Below are 17,013 nucleotides of genomic sequence, written 5' to 3' on the forward strand. Positions count from 1 at the left end.
CTTTACCAAAATAAACTCTACAGAAGAACACAGAAATATTCTCTCTCTTGCCAGCCTCAAACTACATTTTAAAACCCATTTTAAAACCTATACAAACTGGCTTAAGCAGTTGATAGTCTTGAAACACCATTAAATATCATACGGACCATTTTTATGACATATAATTTACTATTTCAAGTATTGAAATTATCTTAACAGAGAAGAAAAAACTGAATTGCATGATCACAGTTATCTTTTTCTTATTGAATGTTTGAAGCTTGAAAATATCTTTTAAAAGTAAAAGAAACATTACTTTTAAAAGCAAAAGAAAAAAATTACTTTAAAACATTTTCTAACAAATCCAGCCAATGCAAATATTTTAATAATTAGAAGTTAGTATTCTGTCTTGAATGGAAAACATATACAATGGAAAACATCTATTTCTAAAGAAGGGCTTTTTCCAAAAAATTTATGAAGGATAAACATAAAATTTTATTTCAAAAGGAAGTAAATATGTCTTAATTCACATATTCTCACTTTCAAATTCCCTACAGCGACTGGTGTCTTGAATGTCACCCATATTATCAAAGCTTCGATTATTGGTATTGCACTGGCTATCTCATGAAAGTCAAAACCCTTTAATGTAGCTTAACAAAGAGCTTTTTTAAAAACTCAAGTTGTCCAATTTTAATTTAAGTAGTATGTATCTTTTGGAAGGGGTAGGGGTAGATAAGGTGAGAATAAGTCAAAATACCATTTTTACCAGGACAGACTACACATCACTAATACAAATCAATTTTCAAATTTGAGATTTTCATTTTCCAGGATTATCCTTTTTTAAAAACTAAATCGTTGGTCGATATGTTTCCATTAGGTCCATTCATAAGATATTCAAAATGAAGTTTTCATTTTCTGTATTATAATGCAACTCATGCTACCATATAGTAATATTAAGTTAGTAACCCTTTTGTAATGCTGCTTTCTGCTCTTCTCCCCACTTCCATTCACACAGCAAGATCTTATACATTATTCTAAATTTTTAAATAGAAAATATTGTGACCAGGGATTGTTCTAAACAATCAAAAACCTATTTATGAATCTAAAAAACTTAACCCATAGTTTGATATTAGAAAACCTAGAACTTTAAATCGCTCTATTCATTGGTTAAGAAAGAAAAATCACATTATCTCCGTAAATGCTAGAAAGTCACTTAACAAAATTAAACATGCATTTCTGATTAAATGGGGAATTTCCTAATAAATGAGGAATGAATGGATACTCCCTTAACATGGCAAAAATAAATACATCTCAGACCAAAAGCCTCCCTCATGCTTGATGGTGAAATCTTACCTTTTATTCTCATAAAAATCCAGCTGAATTTGTTAGGTTAAGGAAAAAAAAAAAAACCCCAGCAATTTTGCCAGATCTGTAATTTCTCACCCTCTAAGCTGCTGATAGTTATGGGTAAGAAATACCTTCTCTTGCATCACAGAATTTAAAAACAAATGTACCATGAAATACCCATTAGACCCCTTATGCCAGTGGGTGAGTTTTATATTTTGTGAAATGCTATTTTAGATAATTCCATAAAGTCATAAAAGGAGAAACTTAATGATGTCTTATAAAATTCGCCAATTGTAAATTAATCAGCAGTTGCCTCGCTACTTTGAGCAGAGTTTAATAATAAAATGATTCTAATGGTTTCTGGAAACCTAAACATGGCACAAAATTTTCGATGTGCTGTCTTCTTCTATTCCACAACCTATAACCACGTACTCTGGAAAAACTACTTTTAAAAAAAGTTGTTCTAATTCCTATTATTTGCTCTCTTGTGACAAATGATCCACAACTTCCAACTTTCAAATCTCGTTTAAGGCAGATTTACTGGCTAGTTTCCTAACAGCAACACTAAAAAAAGCAAGTTAAGCATAACGATAGCACCCAATGCTGTCATGAGAACTCTGCTGTAAGCATTACACTTACAATATGTTGCATAGTGTGTATTCTGTCTTTTGAAAAAAAGACCCACCGATCTCACCTTGGCTTCCTTATAAATTATAGCTTCTTAGGTACATCTTTCTCCCAAGGAAGGAAGGCAAAGATGTTTAATTGTACGACTGGTGTTAGGGAATCTTTTTAGGACTTAAAGGGCAATATGATCAAGTGTTTCTCAGAAAAAGCAATTCAAAAGTAAAAATAGAGGGATAAACATCTGTAAGATACGTGAAAGAGCTAATTTATTTATTATTTGAAAAGTTCTTATGCTCAATAAGAAAACAGATCTACAACCCAGTAGGAAAATGAGCAAAGGTTATAATGTGGGTAGCTCACATGTACACAAAAAAGAATTACAAGTCTATGGCCACGCCACCCTAAACAAGCCTCATCTCTTCTGATCTCGGAAGCTAAGCAGGGTCGGGCCTGGTTAGTACTTGGATGGGAGACCACCTAGGAAGACCAGGTGCTATAGGCGTAATAAATAAAAATAAATAAGGGATTGTAAACTGACGAGGTCCTTGCAATCTGTAAAAAAAAAAAAAAAGACATATATATGCAAATATGCTCAATTATACTCTAAAAGAAATAAAAGAAATAAAGATAAAAAAGAAATAAAAGACAAAGCATGAAATGCCTGCCACCTTCACTTATCTGATTGGCAAAGATCAAAAGGTTTAGAAGTACACCAATAGACATATAAAAAGACGCTCAACATCACTAATTGTCAGAGAAATACAAATTAAAACCATAATGAGATCCTCGGGCAAGGGAAAGAAAAGGAAAAATAAACGAGACTATATCAAAATAAAAAGATTTTGCACAGCAAAGGAAACCATCAACAAAACCAAAAGACAAACTACTGAATGGGAGAAGATATTTGCCAACGATATATCTGATAAGGGGTTAATATCCAAAATTTATCAAAAAATCATACCACTTAACAGCAATCCAATTAAAAAATGGGCAAAGGACCTGAACAGGCATTTCTCCAAAGAGGACATATAGATGGCCAACAGACATATGAAAAGATGCTCCACCTCACTAATCTTCTGAAATGCAAATTAAAACCACAATGCAACAAAAGAAAAAATAAACAAATAGGACTACAAAAGGTTTAGAAGTACCATATTGGTATGGAAGTGTGTAAACTGGTGCCATCTTATTTGGAAGGCAATGTTGTAATATGTATTACAATTTAAAAGCACATGGAGCTTAAATATGACATTCTTAGAATTTCCTGTCCACAATATCAAAAAAATTCTGCTATTAGTGTCTCTAGCCCCTTATTTCTTCACAGCATACTACAATTTGTATTTATTTACCTGTTACTTTTTAAAGTCTCTTCAGTAGAACATAAAATTCGGTGATGGCAAGGGTCAAGCCCAAGTCGTTCCTTGGTTTATATATCTGCCATAGCACCTAGCACATAGAAAGCACCTAATATCTTCCCTTTGATCCAATAATTCCACTTCTAGGTGGCCATTTTCAGATACCCAAAAGATTCTTTTTGATGTGATCATTCTATTTCTAGATGAACATGCTACAGATAATAGATTCATATATCCACAAAGATTTTTCACTTCGGCGTTCTGTAATTATAAAATAAACAAAACATCTTAAACATCCAATAAAATAGGGTCCTTCCATACACTAGAACACTATAAAGTCATTACAAACAATAAGGTAGAGTTATATGCATTGATAAAACACCTCAAGATGTATAAAGTGAAAAAAGGTATTGATCCATGTGTACAGTGTGGTATGGTTTCTTTCATTCAGGTATCCTTTTCTTTCACCCATGTAGCCCTTAAGCTGACCAAACCTTGGCAACATCTTTTTTGAAGGTAGGCATGTGACCTAAGCTAATCCAATTAGGCAGAACCTCAGGATTCTTGTTTGCAATGCCAAGACAAAAATGTCATCGGGAAGTATATAACCAAACTCAAGAGCTTTGGCAGCCCTTTTCTTATTCGAGGGAAACTAGCCTGAAGAGAAAAATGACCCATAAAGAAAGAAGCCAAAGTCCTATTAAAGCCACGCTGGAAGCCTGTCCTCCCGCTGGACTTTTCAGTTACATAACTCAGTATAGATCTGCTATTTTAACTCTTTTTAATACAACTAGAGGTATACACTCGATTGAATCCTTTTTTCTTTCTGGAATTCTTCTGGTTTTCCCTGGGGCAAATTAATTGCTCCAGGAGGCAATGAAGCCAAGGCAACAGTGGTGGTGGTGGTGGGGTACCTTCAGGTTAATAGCACCGACCTTTACTCTGCAACAAATACACTTGTATATACACAGAACTCATGGACATATACAGAAGACACCAAAAAGGGAGTTCTTTAGGGATAATGTTTGAATATTTTTAAAACCATGTGCATGTATTACTTTTTAAAATAAAAATACATTGCTGACGAGACCTCAAAAAGCAGCTTTTTCTAGAAGGACTTACATAGTAGATACAGTAGCACCATAAAGCCTTTTAATAACAGTACTTGGTCACAGAACATTGTTGGTCAGTCCTGCAGCACAACTAAAGTCCTTATTTGTCATCTTTCCCTTTGGTCTTTCTGTGCACCATCTCTCGGAAACTGGCTAGAATCTTACTCTCCCTCCTCCGTCTTTCTTCCTGGTTGAAGGATGCCAGAGCTCTCTTCTCGTCAGCACTGTAGATCTGGTTCTCTTTCCGCAGCCGCACAGCTTCCATTCTGCGATGCCGGCTCCCACTCATCACATAACCCGAGCATTCAAACGAAGCAATCTCTTCACTTGTCAGCCCAATCTCACCTCTTCGTGGGATCCGCTTTCCAGCTTTTACATACTCAGCCATAGCTGCACCTTCGCCTGGGAGCAGGGCATGGCCGTAGTTCAAGGGTTTCTCGTCCTGGGAGGCAGGTATCATAGGTGCTTCCGGACCTATCAGCTCCATGGCACCCGCAGTCTTTGAGCGCTCAGCCCAGACATATTCTGGCAGTTCTCCTTCTGAATCCTTAAAGCTTGAGTCACTGGGTTCTTTTTTAGTCTTCTTTTTCTTGGGGGTTTTCCTTCTGTGTTTCTTTTTCCTCTCTTTCTTCTTGGCTTTTTTTGCTCTCTTTTTCTCGTCATCAGAGCTAGTATTTCTGTCAGAGTCTGAATCAGTGTCACTATTATCAGAATAGTCTCTATACTTTCTTTTGGATTTTTTCTTTGTTTTCCTGTTTTTTGAACGACTGGTCTTTTTCCTTCTTCCTTCGGAGCCGATATCTGAACTGCTGTTCTTCTGAGTTTTCACCTCTTCACCTTCCACGGGGGTGTGCTCGTCGGAATCCGGCTCCGGAAACCTTGGCGACAGCCCCCACACCTCAGGAGCGCCCAGCTCGGCGATCCTCGCTCTTTCTCTCAGCCGCCGCTGTCGGTAGCTCTCCTCCTCCCTCCTGTGCTCTTCCGCGCGCTGGCCCCGTCCCGCACAAGCGTGGTGAAGGTCGCGGTACCCGCTGCGGTAGCTCGAACTGGACACGAACGCGCAGTTGCGGAGCCCGGGCTGCTCTCGAGACCCGGCGCGACTGAGGGGGTGAGGCCCGCCGACGCCCGCCCCGCCGCTCGGAGGCCCGAGGCCCTCGCGGCCGCGGGAGTGAGAGCGGGAACGGCCGCTCCTGGACGAGCTGCGTCGCCGTATCCGAGAGCCCGGGGTGTCCTCGGGACAGCGGGACCGGGACACCGGCGCCATGAGCCGCGCCGTCACAGGCGACCAGGCGGCAGACGCCCGGCGGTTACCGCAGAGAGCGCGGCGGGCGGACGAATCCCGCTCACGCAAGCGCGCCGGCCGCAGCCCCGCGCGCGCTTCCGCTTCCGGCCGTTTGCCAGGCACCGCCCCCTGCGCGCGCGGGCCGCGAGGCCGCCCTGGGGTTTTGGACGCTCTTTGTCTCGAGCGGGTCTAGGGACCTGGCTGCGCCTGTGTTAGGATTTACATTTCCCGACGCGAGCCCCGAGGGAACATAAAAAGAATTTGCGCCAATGAATCCCTCTGCTGTCAAACGCTCCTCTCTACCTGGATATTTGCCTTTAACCATCTTGGTAACTTAGCCTTCGCTCCTCCCATTCTCACTTCCTCCCTCCTTAACTTTACGGGTTGTTGGAGGGCTCCTATCTCCCATGCCCCTCCCGTTTATCCCATAGAAATGATCTTGTCCGCCATCTTCAATGTGGAAATACGTTTATTAATGACTTCCCAACCCCACTTGTTCCTACTGGAAGCAAGAACCAGAACTGTTGGAATAAAAGTTTGGGCTCAGCTCCTCCTGCCAGCTGAGAGCCAGAGTGATGATTTTTCATTCTTAAATTCAGACACTCTTCTACCTCAGAAACGGAAGCATCCAACTCAGCCTTCTAGATGTCTTCATATCCAGTGAATTTCAGAAACTTTGCTGTTTGGGAAGTTTTTCTGCACTGACTTTGTTCATTCTCTGAAATGGCAGATATTTCATACAAGATCGTTTCCCCCAATCTGAACATGTACACAGGAATTACCGTCATCTGGATTCTCCAAAGTTAATTTGACCTGCTCAGATAGTTGACACGCTTGGAAAGTGACAGAAAAGCTAAGTCAGAATTTAAGATTTTTTTTTTTTCTGATGCTAGGACTCTAAACGACGAAATGGTAAAATTAAATGGAATAGGACCAAATTAATTAGATCATTTGATGTAAGTAGAATTTTAGTAAAGTGATTGAAAGATGAGGACTGGCATGTACCTTGCCATAAACTATGCTAAGTTAGGAACTGGCAAATAGGAGTATTATAAGTGAATGGTCACATGTATAGTGAAAATATCGCAATGAATAAAGTAAGAACTAAAATTCTCTAAAAATGTCATATTTTATGTAATTTTTTTTTTTTGGAGTTATAAACTGGTAGGCCAATTAATCTAAATTTTACATGAGATAACTATAAAATTAATTCAGTTAGCATCTGATGGGAATTTCAAATATTGATTGATGGAATATCTTTCAGATAACATATGGGAAAATAAATTTTAGAATATATTTTTGTTCTTTAGGAAAGCTATGACCTAAAATAGGAGTCAGCAAACGTTTTCTATAAAATGCAAATAGTAAATATTTTATATTTCGAGGGCTAAGAGGCAAAATTGAGGATTTTATGTACATCTATAACAGAAAAAACATTTCCACACTTTTTATTAATGAAATAGATTTATTATTCAAAATATTATTTTTTGTAATACAGGTCTTCTAAGGGGAAGAATGAAAAAATTTTTGAGGGAATTACAATTTGCTTAATTGGAGTTCTGCCATTCCAGATTCCTTATCTATAAATTGCCTATGCATATGCCTTGTCAATTTTTGTTTGTTGTTTTTTTTATTTGTAGAAGCTCATTATATATTCTTGGTATTGGTCCTTGTTGATTATATGGGTTGCAAATAGCTTCTGTCAGTTTTTTATTGTTTCCACTTGTTTCTGGTACCTTTTGATATCGTTTTAAATTTTAATGTTGCCGAATTTACTATTTTTCCTTCTCTTTTTGTGTAGTTTGTGTATTTTTAAAGAAATCTTGCTTTACTCAAGAGTGTAAAGAAACGCTCCTGATTTTCTTCTAAAAATATGAAAGTTTTGCTTGTTGACTTAAGTGTTTAAACTCCAGGAATTAATTTTTGTGCTTGTGTCAATTTTTTCCCATTTGGATATCAAAATATTGCTGCACCACTTATCAAGTATTTATACATCTATACACCTACATACCTACATCTATATTTCTACAAGTAACTATGGATATTGTGACCTTGAGTTCACTCTGACACCCTCGATTCCAATATAATACTACAGGACTCATCTTGGCCTTTCTTTTTTCCATGTTTGTAACTCCTTTGACATGAGAAACCAGGCTCCCAATATGTTAAGTATATTTACCTACTTGAGCAATCTCAATGACTTTGTTGACATTTTGCTGCCTACAGTGTGTTAAGAATGAGTGGAAGGTGAGGACTAGGGTCAGAGCAGGAGTGCTTCCTTTCAAGTAGTTCGGCCTTGATGGGGAGGAAAGAGAATGGCAGCTGGAGGGGGCAAGGACTAGGGGCGGCCACTACTCCTCCAAGGAAGTGCATGGTGGTGTGCTCGGCTTCTTTGATGTTTCCAGAGAAACGGAAGGCCATCCAGCTGGAGCTCTAAGGGCTCTCAGGAAACTCTGCTTTCTTCTGGATATGTCAATTTTATGCCAGCTTTTCAGTCAAGCTTACATCAGAGCGTTGGGACCTCAGAGAGGATTTCTTACACAGAGACTTTCATTCTCTCTTCTCTGACGGCCTCGCTGGAGACGAGGACGCGGTTCCGGACGGGTAAACTCTGGGACGACCACCGAGACGCGCTGCCTAGAGCGCCCAGGAGGCGGTGGCGACGAGCACCGGCGCTTGCAGAGCCGCAGCCTCAGTTTTCCTTCGGCGTCGGGAAGGCGTTCCGTCTTGACCGGCACTTCCTTCAGGGTTCAGGGCGGGCCGCGGAGCAGGAAGCTGCCCAGGCACCGCCGAGGGAGACACCCGTGCAGCTGCGCCCCCGCGGGGTCCTGGCGCCTGGGCGCGCTGAGGGGGCGCGAGGAGCGCCCTGGCCCAGGATGGCGAGGCAGTCGAGACCGAGCGCAGCCCTGGGCGCCGTGTCTGCGGAGGACCGGGCCGGGATCCTGTCGGTGAAGGTGGAGGACGAGGAGGCGGGTTCGAGCCGCAGCCCCGCTCGGGGCCCCGAGCGCTGCCGCCTGCGCTTCCGCGGCTTCCGCTACCCCGAGGCCGGGGGGCCGCGCGAGGCGCTGCGCCGGCTCCGGCAGCTCTGCCGGCTGTGGCTGCGGCCCGAGACGCACAGCAAGGAGCAGATCGTGGAGCTGCTGGTGCTGGAGCAGTTCCTGGCCGTCCTGCCCGCGGAGCTGCGGGCCCGGGTGCGGGGACGGTGTCCGGAGAGCGGCGAGGAGGCCGTGGTGCTGCTGGAGGGTCCGCAGAGGCAGCTGGACGAGCCCAGGCCGCAGGTAGAGGAGAGGCTTAGCGTCCGAGAGCCGTGGTCTGCAGGCTCCCGGATTCTCGAGGGCGGAGTGGCGGGGAGTGGGGGGGGCATTCCTCTAAGATCCACATGTGCTCGGTCTCTCTGTGCACGGCGAAGCCCCTCGGCTGTCAGGTGAAGTCCCCGGACCCCTTCTCGTAATAACCTTTTTAAATGTATCGACGAAAACATAAAGGATTGCAAAGGATCTCCGTTATATCGAAATACAGTTAGTCGAGCGTTGGCCAAATTGGTGAGACAGTTACATGCGTGCTTTTTAAAAACGAACGCGCTAAATAGTAAGATCTAGGAACGGGCCTAATAACGGATCATGTCAAAGCATGGCAGGCACGAGTGACTTGGACCACATTTGCCGGGTTGTACTGTCCTGTGAAAACATCTGCAGTTTCTGTCGGTGACAGAGCCCTGGGTACGCTTGCGCCGACTTGCTTGCTTTGTCGCTTCCATGTATGACGGAAGGAAATAAGGAAATGCGAGATTTCCCTTAGAGGCCAGTAACAAAAAGAATAGCGTTTTCCTGTCTAAGTTCACAAGCCACTTGGGAGGGAGCCCGTGGACCACAGACGTCAAACTTTTGGTAGCAAGTGGGTTGATGTTTTTCCCTGCATCTTCTTGCCTGTTTCTAGAGATTGTTTCCTCTTGGCCTTATCTCGTGTCCTTGCGAACGTTCCTTCAGGGGACGTGTGGCCAGAGCCTCCTGGCCAGCGACCCAGAGACCAGGGTTCTTAACGGGGATCTCCTGCCCCCGTGGCCCGTAACCGAGAAGTCATTTCCAGTCACGTATCTTCAGGCTCCTCGTTCCTTATAGAGGACGTGGGAAATTCTGAGCCGCCGATGAGAACGTCACTTGAAAACCGTAACTTAGGTGTGAACGTCTGGAGGGCAGCCTGCACGAAGGGGGACGTACCATGTGCAGGGCCCAGTGTTGGGCGCTTTCACGTACGTGGTCCTTATTTACCCGTCTCCCAAACCCTGTGAGCTAGAGATTATTATCCTCATCTTTCAGGTAAGAAAAGAGAGTAGTATTCCCTGAGAACTTAGCCCCCATTCCCATTCCCAAAGTGCGTTCACAGAAGCGCACATGTAAACGAGGAGGGATCAGAGAGTAACGGTCAAGAGCGTGGGCTCTGGAGTCATTCTGCCTGAGCTCCCGTGGCAGCATCGTCACTAATTGGCTGGGTGACCTCGGACCAGTTCCATAAACTCTGTACCTCGGTTTCCCCATTACAGACATAGAGACGGGAACAGAACCAAGCTCATGGGGTTGTGGTCTGCACTAAGCGAATTAACATTTATAAAGCCCGTAGAAATTGTGCCCGGAAAAGAAAAGGTACTAGCACATATAGAGCACGATAGGAGGGTTTGATGAATGCATAAACGAGTGACTTCTAGGTCCCAGGTGGTGACCAGGGGCAACGGCTCTGTTCCAAGATGGCAGTGTTGACACCGGCTCGGAGGTCCCGAAGTCCCCAGTTCCAGCCGGTGAAGGCGCTGCTCGAGCGTGAATCTGTGGGACCCCAGCCCTCCACCGACGGAGGTGAGGATTAACTCCCGAGCGGTATGAATTCTGTCGCCTCGATCGAGTTTCACGTCAGGGTCCCCGTCACAGATCTTCTTCCCTGTGACACTGAGACTAAAAGGGAAGTTTCACACAGTGGGCACAGCTTTCCTATCCCGACCTGGACTCAGTAAGTCAGACTTTATTGACATTTGCATTTGGAGAGAATCAATTTTCCAACAAGACAGCGCCCTCCATCCGTTTAACACGAGCGAATGGAGCCCCCTATGTGGTGGCCCGCACGGTAGACACCGGGGACAGATTTGTCGGTGAGATGTTTTTCTCGCTGTGATGGACCTTACGTTCTGTCGGGGAGGACAGCAGATAGGTCAACAATACAATTTCAGACATTGCTAAATGGCGTGAAGAAAACAAGGCCGAATCGGCAAAGCCAGCCAGGGCATTGCAGAGGTTGTCGGGCCGCTGCAGCGAGGAGAGTGCGACCTGCTAAGCCCGTGGCTGGTAACTAGAGCAGGGGGACACCACTCAGTGGGAAACCGGTCCCCACTCCCAGCGTCCCCTGTGCTGTGACGTGAGGGCGATTCCCGACACACACGCACTGGGACACGCCAGTGAATGTCAATTTCGTTTCTCAGCAGAGGTTCTAGCCTGAACTCTGTGAGAGTTCGCCTCTCATAGGAGAACCTGAAGTTCCCCTTCCTTCTCTCAAAACTGAGGGAGTTCTCTGTTAGCAGACACCCATTTCCTCCTTTCTGGGCCCAGCCTTGGCGGGCACCTCTTTGTACATTCTCGTTTGTACCCTTCCTCCTGCCGGCACCCTTATTCTCCCTCCTTTTCGTGTCTTTACTCTCGTGCCTAAACCCTCATCACCCTCTGTAAATCTTGCGTCCCGGGACGCCTCAGACAACTCTCCTCCGTGGCAGGGCATAATTGACTGGCGCTGGCCATTTGTCATTTCAGGTGGCGAAATGCAGACTAAGATCAGGGACTTGCCTCTAGGTGAGGAGCACCCAGAACAGGAGCCCGGGCAGACACCGTGCCACCTGGGCGAAGCCATCACCCAGCTACGCACCTGTGCAGAAGCTGGAGAGCGGGAGGGCAGCTTACAAAGGAAGCAGAAAATCACCACCGGGAAGAGGCGGCACGTTTGCCAGGAATGTGGAAAGAGTTTTGCTCAGAGCTCAGGCCTGACTAAGCACAGGAGAATCCACACGGGTGAGAAACCCTACGAATGTGAGGAGTGCGGCAAGTCCTTCATCGGGAGCTCTGCCCTCATCATTCATCAGAGAGTCCACACTGGTGAGAAACCCTATGAGTGTGACGAATGTGGCAAGGTCTTCAGTCACAGCTCAAACCTCATCAAGCACCAGAGAACTCACACTGGGGAGAAGCCCTACGAGTGTGAGGACTGCGGGAAGGCCTTCAGCCAGAGCTGCAGCCTCCTCGAACATCACAGAATCCACACGGGGGAGAAGCCATATCAGTGCAACACATGCGGCAAGGCCTTTAGGCGGAATTCGCATCTCCTGAGACATCGGAGGGTCCACGGTGATAAGGATGTTCAGGATCCGGAACGTGGAGGGACTTGGGAGGATCAGGGGAGGGTGGAGAGGTCCGAGGGGAGTGTTGAGGCCCTCGTGTCTTACACATGTGATGAGTGTGAGAGGAGTTTCACTAGGAGCAGGAGCCTTATCGAACATCAGAAAATCCACACAGGCGAGAAACCCTATCAGTGTGACGCGTGTGGAAAAGGCTTCGCCCGAACTTCATACCTTGTTCAGCATCAGAGAAGCCACGGTGGGAAAAAAATTCTGTCCCGGTGACGCAGGTCTTACATGCCAGCGTTGGTGCTCATTCTTCACTGAGCTGACACCGCCCGGGAGGCCTTCCTGAGTGCAGGAATTGTGGGCCGGGGCCATTCTGACCACCGCATGGCAACAGGCACATGAGAAAGCACTGAGTGTGGCTGAGGTGCATTGTCTTCTACATTTGAGAAGGTGGCTGGGAAAACTGTTTGAAAGGAGGCTGTGGAGAGTTCTCTGTGGGAAGTAGGACCCGAAATGGTTTGCTCTCAGCTGTTGGACTTCAAGGGCTTCCAGACTGGCTCATGCCCCTTAGCAGTCACTTAATGATATGTCCTGGGTCAGTGGCTCTGGCTTGGGGCCTACCGCTCCGACTGCTCTGGCCTACAGAATCCGTCACCAGTGAGTGGATCAGTGACATCTTACCCCACATTGTGCCTCACATGCAGGTGCTACAAACATTTATTAAATGTACTGGTGCGTCGACCTTCCTGTCTCTGAAAATCTGGTATCTAGATTTCTGAGGAATTTCTAACTGAGGCCATTTTTGTTTGTGTTTATTTTTTGAAGTCTAGATTCTGGGTCAGTCTAATGTATTTTTTGCCAAGTACATAGGACTGGCAGAGTCGGGGTGGAAGAACCCTTATTTCCTCACCAGCATTTTCGTCACTTACAGTAAGAATGCCTTAAACAGCTTCTTTATCATTAAGACGTTTTGAGACCACTCCATCCATACAGCTCGGTTCTTTAATCAACATGAATTACATTTGTTCCCATTAATTTTGCTACTCTTGAGGGGGAAATTATTCACATTCAGGTAAAAAAAAATGTCAAATTTTCACGTCAGATAAAAATGATTATGGATTTTGATGTAAATTCTATGATGTTCAACAGCTTGTTTCTCACTTTTTAGTTATCTTGGGCCTCACCAAGTGCCAAGACACCATCTGTATCCCTCTTTTCCAACTGAGCCAACAGTGTATCCAGGCTTATGCTAGCTAAACTTAAACTTCCTCCAGGTCAGAGGAGTCAAACCAGATATCTATAACAAGTATCATTCTTGTTCTCAACACTGCCCTGTGATAGGAAGATGGGGTCAGAGGCAACCAATGAGGACAGGAACCCATTGGGGTAGAGAAGCACAGTGAAAATCCCAACTATCCAAAAAAACAGCTCCACAACATCCACAGTATCAACGTAAATAATCAAGGCTACGCTGTGAGTTATAATAAGGATTTTGTGGTATCTCCTGAACCCAAATCACCTTCTACTCAGTTCTTTAGACTATCTTCTTCCTAGAGGCCTGAGTGCCTAACACTTGCTCCTATCTTTACCCTGCTGTGCCAAGAGTGGATTCTGCTTCTGATGAAACCCCTGACCATGTGTTGTTCTTATCTGCCCCTGGCACCCTTCTGGATTTCTGCTCTGAAGTACCACAGGCCAAGGGGCTTTAAGACCACAGGGCCTTCCCTGCATCTTTCATTGCCTTCACTACCCTCCATTACAGTCTGACTTAAAACTTTAGCTTTTCACATTTCTATAGACTTTCTCCACTTAACTCTTCCCTAGCATTTTAGCATTTCCTTTTAAATTAACCTCAGTTTTGTTACCTCCACAAATCAGTCATTTCCTCTTTATTTTTCAGAAATATTTGCTAATGGCCCTAATTTTAAACACTGTTCATTTTTCTTTGGAGTTTGTTTCTTGTATTATGTGAAGAGACACATGAAAGCCTTTTGCAAACCAGAAAGGATTATTTATACATATGTAACTTACTAAAATTAACAAAAGACCACTGTGCTTCCTTTTACTCTTTTCTGCTCTTTTGAGCCCAAGATTTCTCTGTACAGGACAGAATACTTTTGAGTATCTATGTTCTTGACAGTGTAAGGGATAAAGTACACACACGCACATGCACTCTTGAGCTGAGGCTCAAGTACAATTACGTTGGTGAGACCTGGACAGAAAATAACGCCGTGCCGTGATAAACAACTCATAAGTGGTAAACTGAAGGCAGTTCAGAGGGGAAGGTCACTTCTGGTCATGTGCTGCTACCACATGGACAAGGTGAGGTGTCAGTTGACAAGACTAAAAGAGTTCATCAAATTTAGTAAATAAGACAAGTTTGAAGAGGTAGGTACATTGCAGAAGGCTTCAATGCCACAGCAAGTTTAAATTTTATGCAGTGAGCACCAGGGAGCCACTCAGTTTACGGTAAAAATATATCTAAGAAACTGTCAGTATTATGTAATTTCAAATAAAATTAATTTGCTGATAGTCTTGTAGATATGACACATGTATAAAACAAAGGTGTGTTTATCAGTAAGTGAATTATTAAATGGGTTCATTTTTAGACTTAAATAGCCTAAAAGAATAGCCAAAAATATATTTTTTCAGGTGAAATTAGATCCAGTAAAATAAGCTGCTTGACATATAAGGCAGTACATAAAGTGGAACAAATTGCCACTTTTCATGCTTTTTAAATGTTTTTAAGAATTTTAGTTGTCAGCCATTCTACTTCTTTTCTCAACTGCAGCAACGCAGAATCCATTTCCTTTTCTTCTGCTTGTGTGAACAGGCAGCTGATTTATAGGGTAATTTTTCTACGTGGGTAGAAGTAGTAGTTATAACGAAAAGAGCTTTTCATGAGTAACATCCTAGATGTGTTCTTAACTTTGGTAAAGATGCATATGAGCCTGCAAAAGAGATTGTTTCTCTGCCTTCTCTTTTAGAGGAAAAAAAATAGGAGTGACAACTTACCTCACAGGGTTGTGAGGATCTGCTTATACGAACAAGTGCTGTGTAAAAGTAGTCCTTATGTTGGAATGACAACTGTTTAATAACAAAGACCATCTTTAAAACGAGTCCTGTAACTGGCAGTCTTGCTCTTACCTTGTAACTTCCCAAATCATGAGTGTGGTCCCAGCTCAATTATTCATGAGAACTTTATCCACTAAGTAAACTCAATTTATCAACTTTTCTCTAATCCTTTTTATTGTCTTATTTTTCCTAATATGCCAAAATAAGGTCTGAAGAATTCAACTGATGAAACTTTTTTTCCCATCAGCTTTGTATACTTTCAAATGGAGTTGCTACTACAGAAACATTTTGGGATGACTACTTTTCCTGTGAACTTTTTTGTTGACATAACGCTTTTATTGCAAAAATATATTTTCAATTCTGCACCTACTCACTTTTCTCACTTTGTTTCTGGCCTTGGCAATCCCTCTGTATTTATATCGTCAATCTAAGACCATGGATTTTGAAAACAGCAAGAGTTCCTAGTGTCTTTTCCCAATTAATGGCTGAACACTATGACATATGCCTACCTGTTCTGTGTATTTTATTAGGAATTGGGTCACATCCAAAAGAATAAATCTACTGTACACCTTTCCAAATCCTTTTTATTGCAATTTCTAAAGTACTTTAAGATTTTCAAGGGTCTATGAAAAAAAGAAACCTAAACAATCCTAACCTCAGTTATTTGTATAAACACAATAAACCATGCCATTTAGTCCTTTATGTGAATTTTTTTGAATTTTTATTATTGATTTTATTCCTTTTCCGGCTTGTGAATTCTTAAACAGATAACACACTGCATTATTTCTAAGCTGTCAGAAAATAACTAAAGTTTTGAGTATTAATACATTAAAACTTTAATCGTTTTCTCTCCTCTGTTCTCCCAGCAGTTCTGGGAAATAGAATCTGTAGCCTTCCAGACTGCTTATAGCAGAAGGTACAGTGGCGCTGGCTTGGGGCTGGGACACAGTGGGTAAACGACCAGCTCACCAGTGTCTCCACAGCAGCTAGCAGAGTTCCTATTAAATGCGTGAGCCTAGAAATTGATTAATCCAACTTATTATTTTGCATTAAATCAAGATTCCTGGACAAGTACTGCTAGAATCCAAAGCATTTACATGCCCGCATGGTGACTATAGTTAATACTGTATTACATATTTAAAAGTTGCTGAGATCTTAAAAGGTCTCACCAGAAGAAAAATTCTGTAACTACATATGGTGACAGATGTCAACTAGACTTACTGATCATTTTTCAACCTACACAAATATCGAATCATGTTGCATACCTGAAACTAATGTAGTATGTCAATTACAACTCAATAATAAAATGAACCTGCAGTCTTCCACGTTCCCTCTTTCAGAAGATGGACTCTAATGCCCCTCCTCTTAAATATACATGGACTATGTGACTGGTTTCTGACAAAGGAAATGTGGCAATAGTGATGCTATGCAATTTACAAGGCCAAGTCATGAGAATAGTTTCTTCCTCTCTCTCTCTCCTGAGGAAGACAGCCACCATGCCTGAGGACACTCCACAAGTCTGCTGAGAAGCCAGCCTTGGGGGGAACCACATGAGTGAACCATATTAAATGGATACTCCAGCCCCAATCAAGCCTTCAAATGACAGCTCCCTCGACCAACACCTTGGCTGCAACCTAAGAGATTTCAGGCCAGAAACATTCGTTTAAAACCCATAGAAAAGGTAGCGGAAAATAAATTACCTAAATTTGGAGGTAATTTGGTCCTCATCAATAGATACACATTCTCTGAAGCTGTTTTACCTGTTAAATGGTAGTTGACATGCACCCTGCCAAGCTGTTAGGAGGGTTAGGTGAGAAGAACAGATGTTTTACTGGTTTATTGAACAGTCTGAATCAAGCAGAA

At 43.3% G+C, this 17,013-nt stretch overlaps 2 protein-coding genes and 1 pseudogene across 3 annotated transcripts; 2 read left to right on the forward strand and 1 right to left on the reverse strand.

Moving 5' to 3' along the window:
* The first annotated feature begins 2,333 nt into the window (after nt 1-2,333).
* Nucleotides 2,334-2,452, forward strand: LOC120606212 (uncharacterized; annotated as a pseudogene).
* Nucleotides 2,453-4,335: 1,883 nt separating this feature from the next.
* NKAPL (NFKB activating protein like) lies at nt 4,336-5,777 on the reverse strand. Its single transcript, XM_039867321.1, has one exon. The coding sequence runs from the start codon at nt 5,679-5,681 to the stop codon at nt 4,518-4,520; it is 1,164 nt and encodes a 387-aa protein (XP_039723255.1). The 5' UTR covers nt 5,682-5,777; the 3' UTR covers nt 4,336-4,517.
* An 82-nt stretch (nt 5,778-5,859) lies between these two features.
* On the forward strand, nt 5,860-15,852 carry LOC120606148 (zinc finger protein with KRAB and SCAN domains 3-like). 2 transcript variants are annotated; one of them, XM_039867303.1, is made up of 3 exons: nt 5,860-8,977; nt 10,402-10,546; nt 11,489-15,852. In XM_039867303.1, the coding sequence occupies exons 1-3, from the start codon at nt 8,180-8,182 to the stop codon at nt 12,349-12,351; spliced, it is 1,806 nt and encodes a 601-aa protein (XP_039723237.1). In that variant the 5' UTR covers nt 5,860-8,179; the 3' UTR covers nt 12,352-15,852. The 2 variants fall into 2 exon arrangements, with proteins under 2 accessions (XP_039723237.1, XP_039723238.1); XM_039867304.1 differs by having other exon boundaries at nt 10,441-10,546.
* The last annotated feature ends 1,161 nt before the right edge of the window (nt 15,853-17,013 follow it).

Source organism: Pteropus medius, unplaced genomic scaffold (assembly GCF_902729225.1).
Source record: "Pteropus medius unplaced genomic scaffold, Ma_sr-lr_union100, whole genome shotgun sequence".
NCBI classification, from domain to species: domain Eukaryota; kingdom Metazoa; phylum Chordata; class Mammalia; order Chiroptera; family Pteropodidae; genus Pteropus; species Pteropus medius.

Bases quoted from the DNA above. Each gene is read 5' to 3' on its own strand.
- NKAPL (XM_039867321.1), bottom strand. From the start codon at position 5,681: ATGGCGCCGGTGTCCCGGTCCCGCTGTCCCGAGGACACCCCGGGCTCT.
- LOC120606148 (XM_039867303.1), top strand. From the start codon at position 8,180: ATGCCAGCTTTTCAGTCAAGCTTACATCAGAGCGTTGGGACCTCAGAG. The intron at 8,978-10,401 runs GTAGAGGAGAGG...AGTGACTTCTAG, and splicing joins TGGACGAGCCCAGGCCGCAG to GTCCCAGGTGGTGACCAGGG. The intron at 10,547-11,488 runs GTGAGGATTAAC...TTGTCATTTCAG, and splicing joins CCAGCCCTCCACCGACGGAG to GTGGCGAAATGCAGACTAAG.